General features: G+C 36.1%; 1 protein-coding gene across 2 annotated transcripts in view; it reads right to left on the reverse strand.

Annotated features, from left to right (window-relative positions):
- Positions 1-341: 341 nt before the first annotated feature.
- vapb (VAMP (vesicle-associated membrane protein)-associated protein B and C) overlaps positions 342-20,268 on the reverse strand; it is a 29,332-nt gene continuing 9,405 nt past the window's right edge. The window contains exons 2-6 of one of the 2 annotated variants that reach the window (XM_052130646.1): positions 14,707-14,859; positions 8,287-8,390; positions 6,077-6,157; positions 5,591-5,767; positions 342-3,778 (exon numbers count right to left, since the gene is read on the reverse strand). In XM_052130646.1, the coding sequence (XP_051986606.1) occupies positions 3,620-3,778; positions 5,591-5,767; positions 6,077-6,157; positions 8,287-8,390; positions 14,707-14,859 (674 nt within the window). In that variant the 3' untranslated portion in view covers positions 342-3,619. Of the gene's footprint in view, positions 3,782-5,590; positions 5,768-6,076; positions 6,158-8,286; positions 8,391-14,706; positions 14,860-20,268 lie in introns of both variants that reach the window. The other variant, XM_052130645.1, reaches the window with a different exon arrangement.

Raw genomic sequence — 20,268 nt, forward strand, 5'->3', positions numbered from 1 at the left:
ATGTCTAAACTGCAAGTTTACCTATTTCTAGTTGGAATATAACTCATTTTTAATTCTAAAAAATTTACTATTTTTATTATTTTATAATTTTTTACTATTAACTAAATTGACTTACAAACTATGCATAATATACAGATCATATTGTATAATCACTTTCTAGTTCACAAAAAATACCCCCTCAAAATACATATTAAATAGTTAATTAAGATGAAGTGTTAACTACACTTGTGGTCCAAAAAGGGTATCAGATATACAACCCCAAAATAAATTCACAATATATACTGTACATCAAAGACATTGAATCCGTAGATAGAACAGACAGCACAAAATGTTTGGTCTGGGGCTTTATTGATTTAATTTATTAAGATGCTACATAGTCCAACAAAGTTGGGGTTTCTTTAAATACCATTATAGACTACTTGACTAGGAATATCAACATTAATTTTCATCTTAGACTTTTATTTAGTTATATATATACAAAATGGTCACCTTCATGTTTACATCATATGTGAAGGTTTGGGGCATTATAATAATAAGCCAGGTGATTGGCTGATAGGCCCCCAAAGCCCTCCCTTTTCCATGGCAATCATACTCCTTGGTGAACTATACATAAACTGCAGTCCAAATATCACTATACCCTGAACATCTCCTAAAGTTACTTACAAAGCAAAGTTCTGCCATTTGACAATATTTACAGTACGGATAGTTCACCCAAAAAATTTAATTCTGCCATCATTGGTGTTGTCCCAAACCAGTATGACAAACTCTTCCGTAGAACAGAAACGGACAATGTTAAGTCCGAGTAATAATTATTTTTATTTTTTTCATACAATAAAAGTGAATGGTGACTGATGCTGTCATTCTACCTAACATCTACTTTTGTGTTCCATGGAAGAAAGACATACATGTTTGGAAAATCATGAGGGTGAGCAAATGTTGACACAATTTTAATTTTTGGGTGAACCATCTCTATAAGCTCCTCTGTTCTTAGAAATTCAATATCGGCAATAAGATTATTGACTGAAACCAAAGCTTTTCAAAAGGGGGAAAAAAATAGTAACATTAAAGTAAAAGACACCCCATAACACCAAACTATGACACGAATAGACATCAGGTCACAAAATGGTCCCCTGTAGGAAGAGTCTCTTTACTGATGTCATTTCTGTTATTTCACATAATGCAAAAAAATGTATCAGATCGTTGCATGGGAAGATGAAAATCTTTATAATGTAGTGCATTTCTTAATATAAACAGTTTTGTGCAATAAAAGCTTTATTCATACCTTAAATAAAATGAAACAATTAAATTCAACACGTTATAGGACAAGAAAGACACAGAGGGCTCAGGAAAACATTGGAGAAAAGTCAGGAGTGTTGTTAAAGACTTATGCTGCGAGATAAACCAGTGTGCACACTTTCAGACCACTGACAAGGCATATTGAAGCCATGCATTTATATGAAAATGAGGTGCAGTTTGGCATGGCAAGAATCCAAGAAATGCAATACTCACAACAGACCTCAAGGGCATGAGTGTTTCAGTTTTTAAAGAAATGGTTTACCCAAAATGAACGTGTTATAATTTCTTCAAAACCTTATGTTGTACCAACTCTGAACAATTTTCTTTCCCCCGTGAAACACAAAAGGAGATGTAAGGCGGAAAGTACGAGCAGCTCTTTTTATACAAGCATAGACAAAAAGCAGCAAAAAAGTTTCATAAATGTAGTCCGAATGACTTCTATATTCTGCCATATTAGTTATTCACTGAAAATCTTCCCCTCTGCCATAGCTTGCAAATCTCATTCACGCTTATGAATTTTAAAATGGCGCCATCAGACAGCAGGTTTGACACCATTCTCACGTAACATGGCCAATTGCAACTCTAAGTTTTAACAGTCGCGAACGCAAATGAGATTTGAGAGCAAGGGCAGAGAGGAAGATTATCAGTGAACAATGATGTAAATTTCCTTTTTTCATGACAAAAACCTATCCTATGGGTTCAGAAGACTCGGCACAAGTCATGAATTATTTTTATGGTGTGTTTTTTACTTTTAGGAGCTTGACAGTTTAAACCACCACATATTTTCACAGCATGGCAAAGAGCAGCTAAGACATTCTGGCTAACATCTTATTTTGTTACATAGAAGAATGGAAAAAATATAGGGTAAGAATAACATAAGGGTGAGTACATGTTGCTTTGTTCATTTTCAGGAGGATAGAAGGACAAGGGGTTAGTGTTTATGGGCCAGGTGTTAAACTTAACTCTCCTCATAATATCTTCAACTAAAAAGTTCATAGGGAAAGAGACCTTCAACAAGTTGGTATGTACAAGAACATCTGTACTTGGTGCATCAGAAATTATGCTTAGCAGCTGCACTATTAGATAAGATCTTGATCAATAAATTAATTCTGATTTACAGGAAGCAAGATTGAAATTCAGGTTTGCTAAAGGGGGCTGAAAAGGAGATTTCACCTATGGAGCAGCTTCAGGTTTATTTTTTTGCTCTGAACAGAGCCATGCATTCAAGCATATATCCCTTAGCAAAAGAAAATGAGAAAATGTGTGAATCTATCTGATCCTGTGCTAACCTTCATTTGAAGCAATGGTTTCAGAAACGTTATTAACTTAACAGAGCAGTTACGAGAGTAGGTCACAGAGAAATTGCATCAAATTACGGCTCTATGTTTAAATGGTTCCCCAATAACAGCAGTTTGAAATATCAGTCACTAACAGTCCATTTCCTCATTGTCAAATCAGAAAGTTAAACTGTTAAGAACAACCTAAAAAGTCAACACGCATCTCAAAAAAGTCCGTTGGAAAACCCAAATTCTCTAACTGTTGTAATTGGGTCTAATATGTATCCTGAGGTGCAAGTGAATGTCTTAGTGCAAGTGAACACAATAAATTGCCTGAAACAGTGAGATCGTGAGAAATAGGTGAAATCTTATGCTTGCAAATACATCTAATTTGCAGAGGAAATATATGTTAAATCATACTTTTTGGTACTCATTCATATATATTGGACTAAATGGAAGTGAATAAACAAACTGCATGCTATTTTAGCAACAGGGAAGATACAAGAAGGCCTGTTCTATTGATAGTACACTTCCGTGAACTGCCGTTTTAATGCAGGAGGTATGGGTACGATTAAATTAAATGCACATGTGACACTTTGAAGACTTAAAAGCATTTGATTACAGATTAAATTTCCAGCTTCTCGCCTCCACAGAAAACAAAAAAAACGTGATAAAACAACATTCACTCTAGCACAACTCAAATGCACTGTCTGGTGTTAGAAAATCCCTACGAGACTTTGAGAGGTTAAAATCGATGACATTTGTGATCCATTTGAAATTGCATCAGAAATTGTTAAGGAAGAGGACCAGAACGATTGCACAATTTTGAGGCAAAAACTGTGTCAGATTTTTTTTTAAAGATTTTTTTTACCTTTTCACAACATTGATGAAATTCCTTGATCTCTTTATTAATTTTCCAAACCTCGCTAATCCAAAACTACCCAAATGATATGGCATTCGGATTAAACAAATTCTGCATTGGTTACTTGTCTGTTTTGTTTTTGTTTCATCCACAACGCATGCTTGTAGCACTCGCATGTTGGATTTTACAAGGCCAACTTGCCTACTATGACACCCACAACAAAAAACAGCACGATGAGCGCTATCACCCGGCTGCTCAGCCCCTCCTCCTTCACTCTCACCGCTTGGGATGAGTGCGGAGCGGACATTACCGTTCCCTTCCTCATCCGCAGACCATCATCTTCCTGCTGGGGAGTGGAGAAAGAGATAGATCAAGAGAAAATAAGTTCACAGACATGATCTGAAGAGTTATGAAAGGTTACTCATGGCCCTGTGCTTTTCATTAAACATACTTCCATCTATGGCAATAAACACAGTCTGAATTTCTACTGCAGCAGTAATGGTCCCCAGCTGTAGTTTTACATGCTCTGCCATACAGCACTGATGAGTAAGAGCAGGCTGTCTTTATTTCTGTCTGTCAACACAGTCACCATCCTGTGGCTATTACAAATGTAAAAAATATGGTGAAGAGAGCAAATGTAACATGTAGCGGTCAACCGATATGGGTTGTTCAATGGTAGATGCAGATATCTATATATCATTTAAAGGAATAGTTAACTCAAAAATAAAAATTCTCTCATCACATCCTCACCCTCATGCCATCTCAGATTTCTTCAGCAGAACACAGATTTTTAGAAGAATATCTCAGCTATGTAGGTCCATACAATGCAACTGAATGGGATCCAACACTTTCCAGCTCCAAAAAACATATAAAAGCAGCATTAAAGTAATTCATAAGACTCCAGTGGTTTAATCCATGTCTACTGAAGCGATCTAATGTATTTTGGGTGAGAACAGACCAAAATGCAACCTTTTTCACTGTACATGTTGCCATTGCGGTCTCTAGGAATGATCATGATTTCAAGTTTGATTACACTTCCTAGTGCTTGACGCATGCGCAGATTCCTAGGTGTTTTGAGCTTGATTATGGTTGCCAGGGAGATTGCTGATGCCAAGATTTATAGTGAAAATGTAATTACATTTTAGTCTTTTCTCACCCAAAAACAATTCGATCGCTTCTGAAGACATGGATTAAACCACTGGAGTCTTATGAATTACTTTAATGCTGCTTTTCGGAGCTTTAAAGTTTGAGACCCCAGTCACTTGCATTGTATGGACCGTCAGAGCGGATTTATTTTTCTAAAAATCTTTGTGTTCTACAGAAGAAAGTCAGTCATACACATCTGGCATGGTATGGGGGTGAGTAAATGATGAGAGAATTTTCCTTTTGGGTGAATTATCCCTTTAAAGAGAGCAAATGAGACAAAATTACAAAAATGATTAGTAAACATTTATTGTAGACAATTATAAATGTTTATCAACCACTACAATCTATTTTTGTTAATAAGTTAATTTAAAAAACATCTACATTTTGGTTACAGTAAGGCACTTACAATGGAAGGGCTCAGTCCATAAATGTTCAAATATACACCATTCCAGAAGTATAGCCACAAGACATAAACATTACAAATGTTAACACTTTTTTTAGTGTGATAAAATCACATATTTACCTTATATGTGTAAAGTTAAATCCAATATAACAACTTTGTTGCCATTACAAAACAACGCAGCTGAACCCTGTTAGCAATTTTATTACACTAAAATAATGTTAACGTGTAATGGTAATGTATTGTGGCTATACTTGAAACAATGTCTTCATTGTGCTTTATAGTAACTATAATTAATTTTTAATTATAATTTTTTTGGTGAACGAATAAACGAGGGAAGAGTTGAAAATATTTTCTGTGCGGAATATTCCTATCATTTTAAACCAATCCGATCAGACGAAAATTTAGTTAGGACCAATACTGAGCAAGCACTAAATAGTGACCACATGCAAAGTAACCAAACAAAGGCTTTTAAAAGACCTTCAAAAGAAGATATATTTTTTTCCCCCTCACTTACAATAATAAGTATTAGAATGAAATAAATATGAAGATCACATAATCACTAGTAAACTCCAAATTACTTGTTTAAAAAGACACACACAAACTCACCCTGATCTGTTTGTTCTCCTCTCGTAGTCGCTGCACCTCCATCTGCAGCCGTTTACACTCTTCCATGATTTTCTTTACCTCTCCATCATCCAGACTGGAGGCCATGGACTTCATAGACAATGTGGACGATTCTGACTTTGAGAGACTGGAGGGGATCTTATTGCTGTCCATTTCAAGCTGTGGCCACAATCAAGTTCACACATACAAACACAAATTGAATACATGAAATCCTGTATGAAAATCATTTGTTTTAAAAACAAACTTTTTTTTTTTTTTTTTTTTAGCATTTTGTGTCAGTTTATGTGCAGTGGCACTTCCATTAAGATTTTCAAGTGCTTTAAAACGTCCCTCTATCTATATGTTTTAGTTGAACATGTGGATTTGGACAGGGCATCATGAATGAGGTCATGGCTGCTGTCATTGTCATTTCACACATTGACCGCTACAAAATGCCTGCTCAAAAATAACCATAGAAAAACCACTCACTGTTTTCTCATTTTCAGTGGGCATCTCAAAGACGCATCTCAGCTTGGAGTCCATCAGATCCTCAGGCTTGGCGTCCTTCCACTGCATGAGAGGAGAAAAAAAATCAATTCCACGCACTGCACATGTTCACAATCCCAACAAACACAACATATGACCTCGGTTCCAAAACCTAGTGAGCTGCCAACGTAGGCAACAAATTTAGGCATCATAGTTGGCTGTTCCAAACCTTTAAGGCAAAAATCCTATAGGCATCAATGCATGTATCCTTTGCAGACAAGACAATCCCTTAATGCATTGTAACAAGCTCAGTTGAAACATTTTCATCCAAGTTGATGGACATTATTGATGCAGATGTATAGCATTTAGCAACTACAATATATGACAATAGGCGTTTCGTATGGGATGTCTTCATTTTGCCCAAAATGTGGAGAGTCTTAGATGATCTTAGAGTCATCATTGAGAAGTTTGATTAAATATGATTGCAAATTGTGCATAATAATTACTTGTGTACAGTATATGCATATGCAGCATATATATATATATATATATATATATATATATATAAAAATATATATATTATACAATAATAGTGTTTAACATATTTATTTTTTTTTTAAATATAAAAAGATTTTTATGAACTTTAAGATTAATGACTAATGTCTTTGAAGTCCATCCTGGATTAATAGCAGAAGTTCACATAGATGATTTGTCCTTTGTTAGTTGGCTGATGAAGGCTTTTGTTGGCAATTAAATGATAGTTTATGTATTCCATTTCAAGAGTGTAGTCCATCAATAGACAAAGGTGATGCAGGCAGAGATCAATGAGGTGCATCGTAGTTCAACCGGCAGGCCATTTCGTTGAGGTTTGGTGGGGTCCATCCTAAATCCAAGGTTCAGGCAGTGGCATATGAAGTATCCGATGTCCTACAGTTTGCATCAGTTCATCCATTGAAGTCCATCGTAAAAGACTGAAGTTATGTCTGGCTGCATTTTAGTTGTCATCACTCAGAGACACATAGCAGTGGAGTCCGGCACAAAGCAGGAACGGCATTCAAAGATGTAATTAAATTTTATGCAGAGTTATAGATCATGATAGATGTTTCTGGTTCCGGCAGACCTAACTAAAGCAGCCTAATTCTGAGTTGATGGATAAATTAGGTGTATTCCTGGATAATGGAGTGGTGGTGGCGTAGTGGGCTAAAGCACATAACTGGTATTTTGAAGGTCGCTGGTTTGATCCCCACAGCCACCACCATCGTGTCCTTGAGCAAGGCACTTAACTGCAGGTTGCTCCAGGGGGCTTGTCCCTGTAATAAGTGCACCATAAGTCGCTTTGGATAAAAGCGTCTGCCAAATGCATAAATGTAAATGTAAATGGATAAATAGATGAGTCTTTAATCTAGAATGAATTGAGTGAGTGTGTCTGCGTCCAGAACAGAGTTAGGGAGATTATTCCATAGTTTATCTACCTCCTTTTGAGGATTTTGATATTCTAGGAACCATTAACAAGCCAGAATTTTGTAATCATAATGAACGTGATGGAATATAGCGTGTCAGGAGGGTAGTCACATGGGGTATGTGGTTCTTGCTCTCGGTGGGGCGCGTGGGGAGCTGTGTGTGGATGCCGCGGAGAATAGTGTGCGCGGTAACGCATTCAACAAGCCACGTGATAAGATGCGCGGATTGACAGCCTCAGACGTGGAGGAAACTGAGATTCGTCCTCTGCCACCCGGATTGAGGCAAGGCTCTATGCCACCACGAGGACTTAGAGGGTACTGGGAATTGGGCATTCCAAATTGGGGAGAAATATAAATAAATTAAATATAGAAATAATCGGACCTCAGGGAAGATTATACAATTTATATATATATATATATATATATATATATATATATATATACACACAAGTATGTCATAACCCCTTTAAGGTTATTTTATCAAGCAAATTCATTACATACCATCCTTTTGCTAGAATATATAGTCCCTGACATGTTCACTGCACAATGTTATATGCTAGCTAGGTGAAAAGATGGTCTGCATCATAGTTGTTGTTACTATATTTTGTATCTTAGCATGGCTGGAACGTTGTATTGACCTGTCAGCATCCATGTGTATTCTATTACATGATTACTCAAGAAATCAAGCATTTTAATGCATTTTACAAAGGCATTAAGTAAAGAATGACAATAATAAACCGGATCAGTACTCACAACTCCCTCTGTGTCGGTCATATCAGGCGGAGCCAGAAGTGATTGTACCATGAACTTGTGTTTGCTTTTCTCATTTGGATCATAGTCGAATGGCTGCAACATCACTGAAAACACAATAACATAAATGCATAGGTGTTCTCAATAGTCCTACTGTGATGAAACATTTTAGTGTAGAGCATCCATGTTTCATAGAACGCCATTACTCAAAAACAAAGATATTCGATTATTTATTTTACGTAATCCCACTACAAACATTGTTGCTGTTAAAACTTCAAATGACCCCAGAAGGGCAATTATTCTTAAAGCTCCTGAACAGAGTTTTTCACGATAAAAACTCATTCAGCCTTTAATTTAAATCAGGTGTGAAGTTTGAGGATGTTCAATTCTACAGCGCCATAATCACTATCCAATGACCGCAATGTTATTTGATGTAATTCCAATGAGCAAACCTCATTTAGAACAGTTACCATGAGTTACAGTGATCACTTTCTTATGTCTGGCACCGTGCAAATCAGCATTGATGTGCGATTTCACCCCCCGTGGCTGTTTTTAAAAGCTCAAAATATAGATTCAAAGGGTCTTGTTTACATTGGAGGCCAAACATGTGCATGATTACAGAAAACTACTGCTAAGTTTCATCAAAAACAAATGATCTCTTAATATCAAAGGCTCTCTCAGATGTGGCTACTACACCCAAGCTTATAGGAGGTGCAAGCCAACTCCCCCTTTAGTTAAAACCTCACTCTGGTTTTGTGTACCATTGTGGCAATCAAGGGCCTACAATATTGCAAACTAAAAACAGATGGTTGAGACAGATTGGGAATGTTTTGTTTTGTCAATCCCAATTTTTCCAAGTACATTTCTCTGGATGATCTGAAGGAATGGCATTTCGATATCAGCACCAAGATAATTTTTTTGTGTATCTATAGAGGTTTAAACAGATTTATGTGTGCAGTTCTTATTCATTTCAGTAATATTCTTGACAAACATTATGCAAATATTTTGCTTTCTCTAGTCTCAGGGCAGGTTATCGATACAGATTTCCCAATTTGATTCGATTCCAATTTCAAAACGGTTTGATTAGATTCTGATTCATTTGGGTATATTTCAGTTAGAATGTCAACTTTGCATAAATTCTCTCATCTAATCCTGTAAATTCTAACTTGGTACATTATGAAAATATAAATGTAAAAAAATGATAAATGCAAAAACTATGCATTTCAATTGCTGCTATTCTTTTATATATAGAACAATCAACACAACCAAAACGGAAGCAAACTTTAAAGAAAAAGTACAAGATCGATCCTGGGATAAAAACAAAACAAAAACAGTATTGGGATAGTTAAAATTAAGATTTATCTGAATGTATTCTAATATACATTTTACCCAGCTCTACTCCGTTAATACTTTTTCAGTTGATGGTAATAAAAAGGCAATCTCGGTCAACCTCGCCATTTTGAGATTATCAGCATTGACCAATAATCAGCATTGGACAATAAATGGAAGTAATAGTTTGCCTTTATGTCAGTTACAACTGAACAAACCAATTTGACAAAAACTAATTTTCCCAAAACTACAAATGCAAGAGAGGCTGTTTTAGGAGAGAATGTTGGATTATTACATTAGTTTGCACCATTTAACACCTTTACACCATTTTAAACCTATAGCCTCAAGTATGGACGACGTTCTCCATCTTGCCTGCACTTAATGGCATAATATCACAGGAGACGCGAACTCCATTGACACGTCTTCCATCCTATTGGTAGTCATCGCCGACAAAAATCACTCATTTGCATTGAAGTTAAACTATTCTCAACTTTCTGAAGTCGCTTGACACACCCACATCTAATTGCCAATGGTTGTTGTCACTCATTTCACCAACTCTAATTAAAAATGTATGAGATCATGCAACTTTGTCACTGGAAGTCACTGCATGTGTGGATGGGGCTTAAAATTGAGGGAAGTCCATATATAGAATCCTTCAGGGCTTTTTTGACCTCCCCGAAAGGAGATGAATGCCACAACATTTGGCACAACCTTTCTTTTGCACACATTTTATGCGCTGTCTGTGCTTACTGTTCTTTGTCTGTTGTTGTGGTCTTAATAAAGTGTACTACATATACTATTCAATCAGAGTAAGCTTCTGTGGTCACAGCTTGAGCAGTCATCTCCAGGGCCATCGTCAGGGGAGGACAAATGGGAATGTTGTTGTCCCAGCCCAGGCCCAGTGAATTTAAGAGACGGCCCTGGTCATCTCAAATAAAAACCACAATAAAACTCCTGACTGCAGACATTAAGTCAACTGCATAAATAACTAGATCATTGGGTATAAAAAGAGAACAACATCATTAATTACGAAAAGTGACCTCAGAATTCCCACAGAGTTAACTGTAAAGTATAAATGGAGAGAAAGTGAGAAAATCCAGACACCACTAGTGGTTTAGACGTTCCAAAGCAAATGGGGTGGATATTAACAAGTGTAATCAATATAATTGATATCATAACATAACATGATATTATCATGTCAGGAGGGAAGAGAGAAACAATAAACCATAACTGCACAACCATAATTAACCAAATCTGGCTTAAAGTTCAGTGATGTCTCAATTTCAAATTTTTATATGATCAGCCATTAAAGTAATATTTTGGATTCAATACAACTTAAACCTCTTGCAGAAAATTATTTTGACTTGCTTACAGTAATGCGTTTATACGAAATTTAAGGGGACAAGGAAAATGCCTACTGGGCAATTGCACAGCACTAAAGCAGATGAACATTTACCAAAATCTTTTGAAAGTATTGCTTAAGAATTGCGTAGTAACCCCCTTGTGCAAATATCTAATCTTTCAACTCATGTCATAACAGAAGGGTACCAGGATGGGACAAGATGTAACTATTCCTATAGACGTGGGAATATTTAGGCAGCTCACGAGTTGATCTCATTACTGGCGGTCAAATAACTTCATAGAAGCATTACATAATGTGAATAATTTTAGAACTTATTTAAAACTGCAATATAATACAAAAGGCGAGATAGCAGTCCTCTTACACAGTGGACATAAAGGCTGTACACGACAGAGTTAAGTCCCAATTACAAGTAGTGGCTTTTGAACCATCGACCGGCCTAACTTCACAACCCAGATTCACAATGATGTCAGAGAATGGGTGGAGGACTTAGGCTTGTCTCATAGGTTTGGATATATGTCAAATTCCATGATGCATTCACGACGATAAACGCCAAAGAGACAGGGATCCTGATAACTAGCCTATCTTCCAGCTTTCATTTCAAATATTGATAAAACAAGAAAAAGGGAGCAAGTGAGAAATATAGTACATATTGACCGAGACCAGGCTTTTTACTAGGGATGTCCCGATCCGATACCTAGATCGGTATCGCATCGATACTGACGTTTTTAGACGGATCGGGTATCGGTCCGACGAGCCCGACCCAAATCCGATACTCTGTGTTAGTCATGTTCGTTACTGTCAAGCTTAAAAAATGACATAAAAGAACTGTTAAAACACCATTAAAGCGGTTCATATGACTAGTGCATTTTATTCAAAGCCACTTGAAGCCACGTGATAGCTCTGTGAATTGCAATAGGCTGTGTTTAATAAGTAAACATATATGTTCTTGCACGCGCAGCTTCAGCGCGGTAGTGAATGGTGCTTTTACACACACACGCGCACGGCTATTTATAGCCTTCACCCGTGCACAATATTTGTGCGCTACAAACGAACATCTCAGATATAGATGCTCAGCAGTTCAGTTCACTTATAATATGGACTTAGAAAGACACTGGAGGTGCATTTAACCAGAATTTAATTAAGAAGCGAATTAAACTGTGAATAAAAAGGGTGAGGGTTTAAAAGTTAAAGCTGTCACGGGAGACTCACGAAGAGGCAGAGATATGAACTCAGTAGCAGGGTTTATTGAGCAGAGGATTGAAACAGTGATGTAAATATTGTGAGTAAATTCAGTTAAGCAGAGTGGCAAACAGCAGGTAAGTAATATCCAGACAGTGTATAGATATGATGAAAGAGATAACTCAAAACAATTTTATGATACATGCAGGCAATAATGAAGACACATGATTGACATAGTAGAAAGTTCTGGAGTCTCAGAAATACTATCGATGAGAACAGGCACAGAGTGAGAAAGTGAGTGTGTGTGTGTGTGTGTGTGAGCGCGCGAGAAAGCGGGGTATTTATTTATGCAGTCATTGATTAGCCACTAATGATATGCAGGTGCGTGTAATCAGAACTCAGGGAGTGCCAGTATGCTAGTTAATAATAAAGTGTTTCTTAAGCTATACATTTATATTGAAATAATGTGTAGTTAACACATTAACTCTTTACATAGCCTATTAAAGTGTACACCCAATTATTTCCACACAATACTGTAAAGATATTATAAACTGATTATGTAAAAAAACAACACTGTATCGGATCGGGATCGGTATCGGCCAATACTGAGATTTCCGATATCGGATCGATCGGAAGTGGAAAAAGTGGTATCGGGACATCCCTACTTTTTACCATGGAGATAAATCCCAAAACATTGTAAATAACACTGAATAATTAGCGCAATTAAACGTCAGTGGGATTCCAAGAGGTTTAGAGATTTCAAAATAGCTGAGTTATTAGGACAACTCTCAAAGGTCCCAGAGAACAACAACTGTTGTTGCAAAAATATCTCTAGGTTATGTAAAGGGTTCCATCCAACAGCACTTGGGTAATAAATATAAAGGTGCTGCGTGTATTTTTTCATTATTAAAATTGTTCCTCCAATCCCAGTTAAATGTAGAGACAACTTTAAGCAATTTGCATAATAATAATTATTATTAGCCAAATACCTGCAGCCTCACACATATAGATACACAAACTTGTCAATGAAAAGAGTGCATGTTTAAAATAATAAATGCGTCTATGGAAATTAAGTCCAAAGTATACTTTGGTCAGGATGCATTACTCAAATATCATCATCAGCAGAGTGTCTGAGCACTGAATGCACGCAGCCTGATTTTTTCCACCGTGGTTTGAAGGCGAAGAATGCGCACAAGGTGGCATTTTTTGATTTTGAGCCATTGCTGTCATGAAGAAGTGCTAGAAGATCAAATCACAGCTAAACATCAGGAGATGATGGTTAAAAACAACAACAGTGGCTGTGCAATTCAAGAGCATGTATGTGAGGAGGTGTGGATACCTGCATTTATATAACTCGAGTCTGAAGGAATATAAAGAACGCTTTATGGGTCTAAACTCCTGAAGAGTAAGTCCAGTGTCTCATAGCAGTCGTAGAGTGCATGCGCCACCCGCCTGTGTATGCATGGACAGTTATATAGAGTATACTTTCACAGGCTTGCGTTCAACTGTATGCAGATGCCTAGAGTTCGCATCAAAATGAAGGTATAGACAGGGCTTTAGCAGAGATGGTAAATTGAGCCACAGTCAGAACTGTCTATAGAACAAAGTCAAGATGTCAAGCTCAACAAATGGACTTCATGGAACAGAAAAAGTCTGATATGACTCAATATTAAATCAAGTAAATGAATGTGTTTTCAAAATCCATCTAATAATCCAATTATCCAACAGACCTAAGGAGCATTAGATAGCAAAGGTTTCCATTTGAACATTTGTTATTAGAGTTGAGACTGATTGCATTTGAATACCACTACTGTGCGAAACATGGTTCAAACACTGACATCATCATCAGTGTTATAGCGGTTCCATCTTGTTATATGGACTTGGAGCAGATGAGTCATATTATTGAAAGGAAAGCAGATCGGTTTTATCTGACACTGAGCATTTGCGGCATCACAAATGAAAAATAAACACTATTTGAAAATAAATCTAGTCTTAGGCAAGGATGGACACCAATGTCACTTGAAGGACGTTTCTAGGGATGAACCGTATAAAAACGTTTGCTGACTAGGAGAATTACTTTTAAGTTATGGCTGATAACAGACATGACGGTTAATATAATAAACCTACACTGTATTTTTGGTTTTATTTTTACACTAAAGCTTTGATCTAGAGCGTAAAACTGAAATCAGGCATCAACACATTGTGCACAAACACAAAAAATACTGATAACCTTTTACTACTTCCTGCATTCCTAGAAATGTAATGCTGTAGAAGATAAAACTATTCAATCCATGTGCTAAAGAGAATATGCACTTAGGTAGGCACTGATCAATGTTTAAACCACATTTTGACAGGTTTGAAAACAGAGCAACTTATTAAATCTGCAAAGTTTTCATTTCTAAGCTTTGACTGTTGCAGTGAACCCTTTGTTACATAGAGGTTTTTTTTTTTATAAGTATTTGTATCTATAAAGTTTGTACTTATAAAACAGCTTTAAAAGGTTCTTTATTGTGAAGAACATCAAGAAGACCAATCAAATTAGGTGTGTTTACCCGAGACGTTGATCGAGGTTCCAGCATCAATCACTCCGCTGTTTGGCCGCACACAGTATCGGCGCGGTGCAGTTGTCTTTACTTTAAAGCACACATTTCTGTCTGTAGGATTAGCAAGCTTTAGGGTGGTGGTGACCACATCTGTAAATGGACCTGAAACACAGAGAGAGAGAGAGAGAGAGCGAGAGAGAAAGAGAAAATGTTATTGGTGCTTGCCCGTGCAAAATTGTCCACCTGGCAAAAATCGCTTGGGAAAAGTAATAGCACATCTCTCCTTAATAAACCTCATGAATTGAAGTATTATTCAAAAAATTAATTTGTTCTGCAACAGGCAAATGCCAATTAGTCCATGTCACAATATTAAACGATTAAAACATTTGTGGTGATGAACGGAGCGTGTGGATCTGAAAACAAGATGTTGTCAGAAAGAAGACATCAGGAAGACCATAGCTCTGTTGAGTCCTAGGTAAGCAGCTCACCAGGGTTTGAAACAGATTTCAAGACTACTTGGCTAAACTGGAATATTGATGGTGGAGAGGTTTTCATACCATGGAAGGACATAAAACTGAGGTTATACATGTCCAAGATGTCATAAATGGATAAAATGAGTGGGTCATCTATAATTAAGTGTTTATATAGTTAGTCAAACAGTGTTTTACAAACAGAAATTTCAAAAATTTCTAATCAGAACATTTTTTTCTCTGTGGGGAAAAAGAAAAAATTAAATGATATTCTAAATAAGTTTTTAGAAACACAATAATTCCAGAAGCCCAAGCATAATACCAGAGTTTGCTGTGGGTAAAGAGATTTTATCTGAGAAATAGGTAACATATGGTGCGACACTATATTGAAAGTTTTGAATGGTGAAATATATGGACTCCTTTTTGTGGTGATGCGGAATCTGTTCAAATAAGAAAAAAAAGATACATATCTAAAAAGGTCACGAGAAGGTCAAAAGGTGAATTGCATTACGATTTGTCCTACATAATTTTCATGTCTTGTTCTCAAAATTGTCTTTATTCTAAATTTGTAAGCTTAAAGTCAACATGAAACAGCATTTGCAACCCATTTTACATCCGCAAAGAGAGAAGTGGGCGTTCCATACCAGCAAGGAGGCAAACCTGAACGTTAAGTCCAAGAACATTTAGAAAGTAAATAGGGTCAATTTTGTTTTAATGTTGGCTTTATACATGAAAAATAAATGCTTGTTTGTTCTTTTAAATATCCATCAACCTTTGTGATAAGGCAGCTCCAAACATCAAGTATGCAACACCTCATCTAGGTTAATTCTATTAAACCAATTAAATGATCAAGAGGGTGTGACACTTGAAACCCATAATGAGCCTTATATCGTTTGAGCCTTTCCATTAAGTTGCGGAGACGAAGACATACTAACTTTCTTGCCACGTAAAGCCTTAAAAGCGAGATAAAAGATGGCAAAATACCCAACAATGGACTATCCTGATCAAAAGCACTTCCTTAATTTATACAGGCCATTATAGAGCAACTGATACAATTAGGGCATAAGTAATTGCAAAGAATGTGTCATGCAAAGGGGCATCACTCTTTTCTCTGTATGACTTTCATTAGGTAAATAATAACACCGCCGATCAATACAAAGTGCCTAACAGCAACAAGATTAACTCGGTCAATGAAAAAACTTGGGACATGGGAAAAGAAAAAGGATTTTCCTTGGGGCATTGGGGGTGTTTGCATATATCCGAATATTTTGCACTAAAATTTAAATATATTTTATCTATACTTATAATCAACTTTAAAATAATTTTTAGGGCTGTGAATCGATTACATATTTTTTAACGATTTAATCGCAGTTTTCTGTGATAAAATCGCGATTACTTATGGTACATAAAAAAAAAAAAACCATTAAAATATAATCATAAATACAGTGAGGGGAAAAAGTATCTGTACATTTCCCTCATTAAAATGCAATTCAAATTATAAAATTTTTTACATGCATTTTTCTGGATTTTTTTGTTGTTATTCTGTCTCGCACTGTTCAAATTAACCTACCATTAAAATTATAGACTGATCATTTGTTTGTCAGTGGGCAAACGTACAATATCAGCAGGTGATCAAATACTTTTTTCCCTCACTGTATATTTACTTTATATTTTGTCTCAAAGTATTTTCAAGAAATTGGTTAGTCATTATTTATTTTAATAATTCAGAATATTTAAAACATTATATGGATTTGCAGATAGAGTTAAACAGACAACATTTTGAAAAGGTATAAATCTTTGATAAATATATATGTATAAATACTATAAAATTAATACACATACTGTAAAAAGTTGGGCAAAATCTTATGATGTTTTCCAGTGAACTTTTTTAATTATAGGATCAAATTGGCAGCTTAAATACATATCAAGCTTTGTTGGCAAGATAAACTCAGGTGTACATTAAAAATGCATTACACTATACAAACAGACACAAATTGAATGCTGAAGTTTTTCAATTATTTTCTCTGGCTGCCGTTCAGTCTCTACCATGCACAAGTCTTTCTCACGTGGTTTTGACTATGATCGGTTCATGTGATGTAAAGAGATCCGTCAGCATGCTCGTATCTCTCCCACACCTGGCTCACTGCTTGCGAGTGAAAACTCTATTCTAAGTACAGTAAATCTGCTTCCGTGTTTATGCGTTGCGCGTAATGAATAAGCGTGCACTGCTCCACACAATTCATTTCTGTGCTAGGATGTGCAGTCAAGCTGAGTATGGACTTCCTAGAAATGTATTTATGGCAATTTTATCTACAGGAAGAAAATATTATTGATGTTTTAGAAAGGGGAAAAAAATAAAGATATTGATCGCAGAAATAGTTTCACATTTTGCTATCGCTTTTAATTTAATTACATAATTTGCAATGCTTTATGGGATTGTAGTTCATTCCCTTGTCAGCCTTGTACCCTTGTCTTTTTGTCTGATTTTCAAACACTTTTTTTACTTCAAATCAAAGGTTGGATTATTGTGATTCACCTCAGGGCTGGTTGGTTTGGTTCATGTCTTGGATCTCTTTTATTAAGGATTTTAGAAAATCCCTATGGAAAAAAACGAATGAGGAAAATACTTTCGGAAACAAGGCTAAAAAAAGAGGGTGGGCATTGTTGCACTCAACCAAAATTCACTTGACTGCACATCACATCGTAATTATGATTTCCAAACTCAAAAGTAGGATATAAAATCTTTTATCAAATTAAAAACCTTTAAGATATTAAAGGGATAGTTCACCCAAATATTTATGTGATCATTTCATGTTGTTCTCCAATAAGTCTGATGGTCTTCTTTGGAACAAAAAAGGAGATGTATGATAACTTAGTCATCATTCATTTTCAATGTGTGGTAAAAAAAAAAAATACAATGAATATGAATAGTGACTAAGCCCAACATACTTTCTAACATCTTAAACTAATATTTTGTGTTCCATTGAAAATAGAAAGTTATGAATTTGAAACAACAAGGGGTGAGTAAATGACAGAATTTTCAGTTTTGGATTTTGCATGACTTTCAAAGTCAGCTTGAGCTTGTTTACAACTTTTGGCATTGAATAGGTTTTCCTGCCAAACAAGATACGAAGGAGGGAAAGAGCAGAGTGATTCTGCGTGCCTTTTGTACAGCTTGGAAGTCCCTGACACATCTGTCTGCAGTGATACAGTGCTCATCTGTATGGAAAGATACTTGGCATCCGTACGTGTGCAGATGTGGCTTCTCTTTCCAACTCTGCATTTTAACATCTGTCTTTCATTTACACCTGGCTTTATAGCCCTTCAACATATTTATTGCAGGCCTGTTTCATGATCATTATAATAATTCAGTTATCCAAGGTTTGAACCAATGAGCACTTATGTAATTTTGCCACGTAGATCAAGGTAGTGGTTATTCTAAATGGATGTAACGGGCCAAAAAGGTACGGCCCAGCTAAATCAAAGAGACGTCACATATTTTAACAGCTTTACCTCATTAGTACAACTACTCCGATTGCCTTGGAATCACAGAGGGATCAAACCACCTTTTATACTTCCCAAAATCACACTTAATTGTTGTAAAATGTGTACCTATTATTGGCTGGGCCTACTTCCTGCACTCCACTGACTAGTCTCAGATTCAGACATTTTAAATATAAAGTGGCATGTCTGGGCAGTTGGGTTAATGCTGCTTGAGGTTAACAGATACTTGAGAGCATCACTGAGTTTCAATGCATTGTATTATAGGAGGCGGAGCCCTGAACATAAACAACCAGCTCCGAGGCCAATCGCAACAATACAAAGTTTGATTTTAAGCAAAAATCTATTTGAAAATCAGACATAAAGACAAAAATACAAGACTGTGTACTTAATATTTTCAATGAGGGAATGAACTATAAACCTATGAAGCATTGCGAATTACATAATCAAATAAAAATGAACTGTGAATGATGCAGTTGATTTGGTCAACTGCATCATTCACAGTTCATCACAGGAGTGGTCGGTCACTGCAGAGCTCTTTTGCTGAAAACCCATTTTAATTCTACAGAGAACATTCTAGTATAAAGTAGGGATGTGCACGAGTAATCGAGTACTCGTTCTGCACCAGCTACTCGAGAATTAAAAACACTTCTAGATTACCACAAATTAATTTTCCTTTACATATTTGCCAGCTATGAGAAGCCCTGAATTACAGTTTTTTCTACAAATCCCTCACCAAATCTTGCAGTTACAATCGAGTCCACTGGGGGCGCTGTGAATGTGAGCGGATTCTACTCTATTTGTATTCGGTTCTTGTTGGGAGTCATGCAAACCAACCAATGAAGATCAGCTTTTATTGGTGGAAAGAAAATGATATGTGAACTCGAAAGCTGATCAGACCAGAATGTGTCTATGAGTGTTAAATCTCTAAACACCAGCAGAGCGCATTTCATGAAAAGCCAATTTTCACCAATGAAATTATAAAACATTTTGTGGCCTTTAAGTAGACTTAGACTTGGTAATGTACATGTAATTCACGTACTTGTCATACGTGTTTATTTTTAAAGTACATTTTAACTTATGAGTAATTGAGTACTTGTTTTTTGTGGGTTACATTTTCTCAACAACAAAATTACTCAAAAATGCCCATCCCTATCATAAAGCTCTATATGGAAGAAGTCAAAACTCTCAAACTGCTAGACAGCCCATACATTATAAACAGCACTGACGAGGTAAAGAGGAGACAAATATCATCAGTTTTTAAAATACACATTCATCCTTACAAACGTTTTTTTTTTTTTTTACTGCAGTAACACTAACTGGTTACTTGAATTGAATCATATAAAATCTATAAGGACGAATCTATTAGACTCTATTTTTATTACAACCGTGAAAGTTGGGGCTCCAGGTTTGAGAACCACTGGCTTAAATCAATATGCTTGTGTACTGCTAAACAAATAATTCTGGTTCAAATAAAATCTCCAAACAAATGCATGCATTAAATTACAGTCTCTAGTTACCTTTATTACTTTTTGTGGGGTGGGGTATTTGGCTAGTGAAAATGCCGAGTGTCTAGTGACCTTGAAAAAAATAAATAAGT

This window comes from Xyrauchen texanus, chromosome 7, assembly GCF_025860055.1.
Source record: "Xyrauchen texanus isolate HMW12.3.18 chromosome 7, RBS_HiC_50CHRs, whole genome shotgun sequence".
NCBI lineage: Eukaryota > Metazoa > Chordata > Actinopteri > Cypriniformes > Catostomidae > Xyrauchen > Xyrauchen texanus.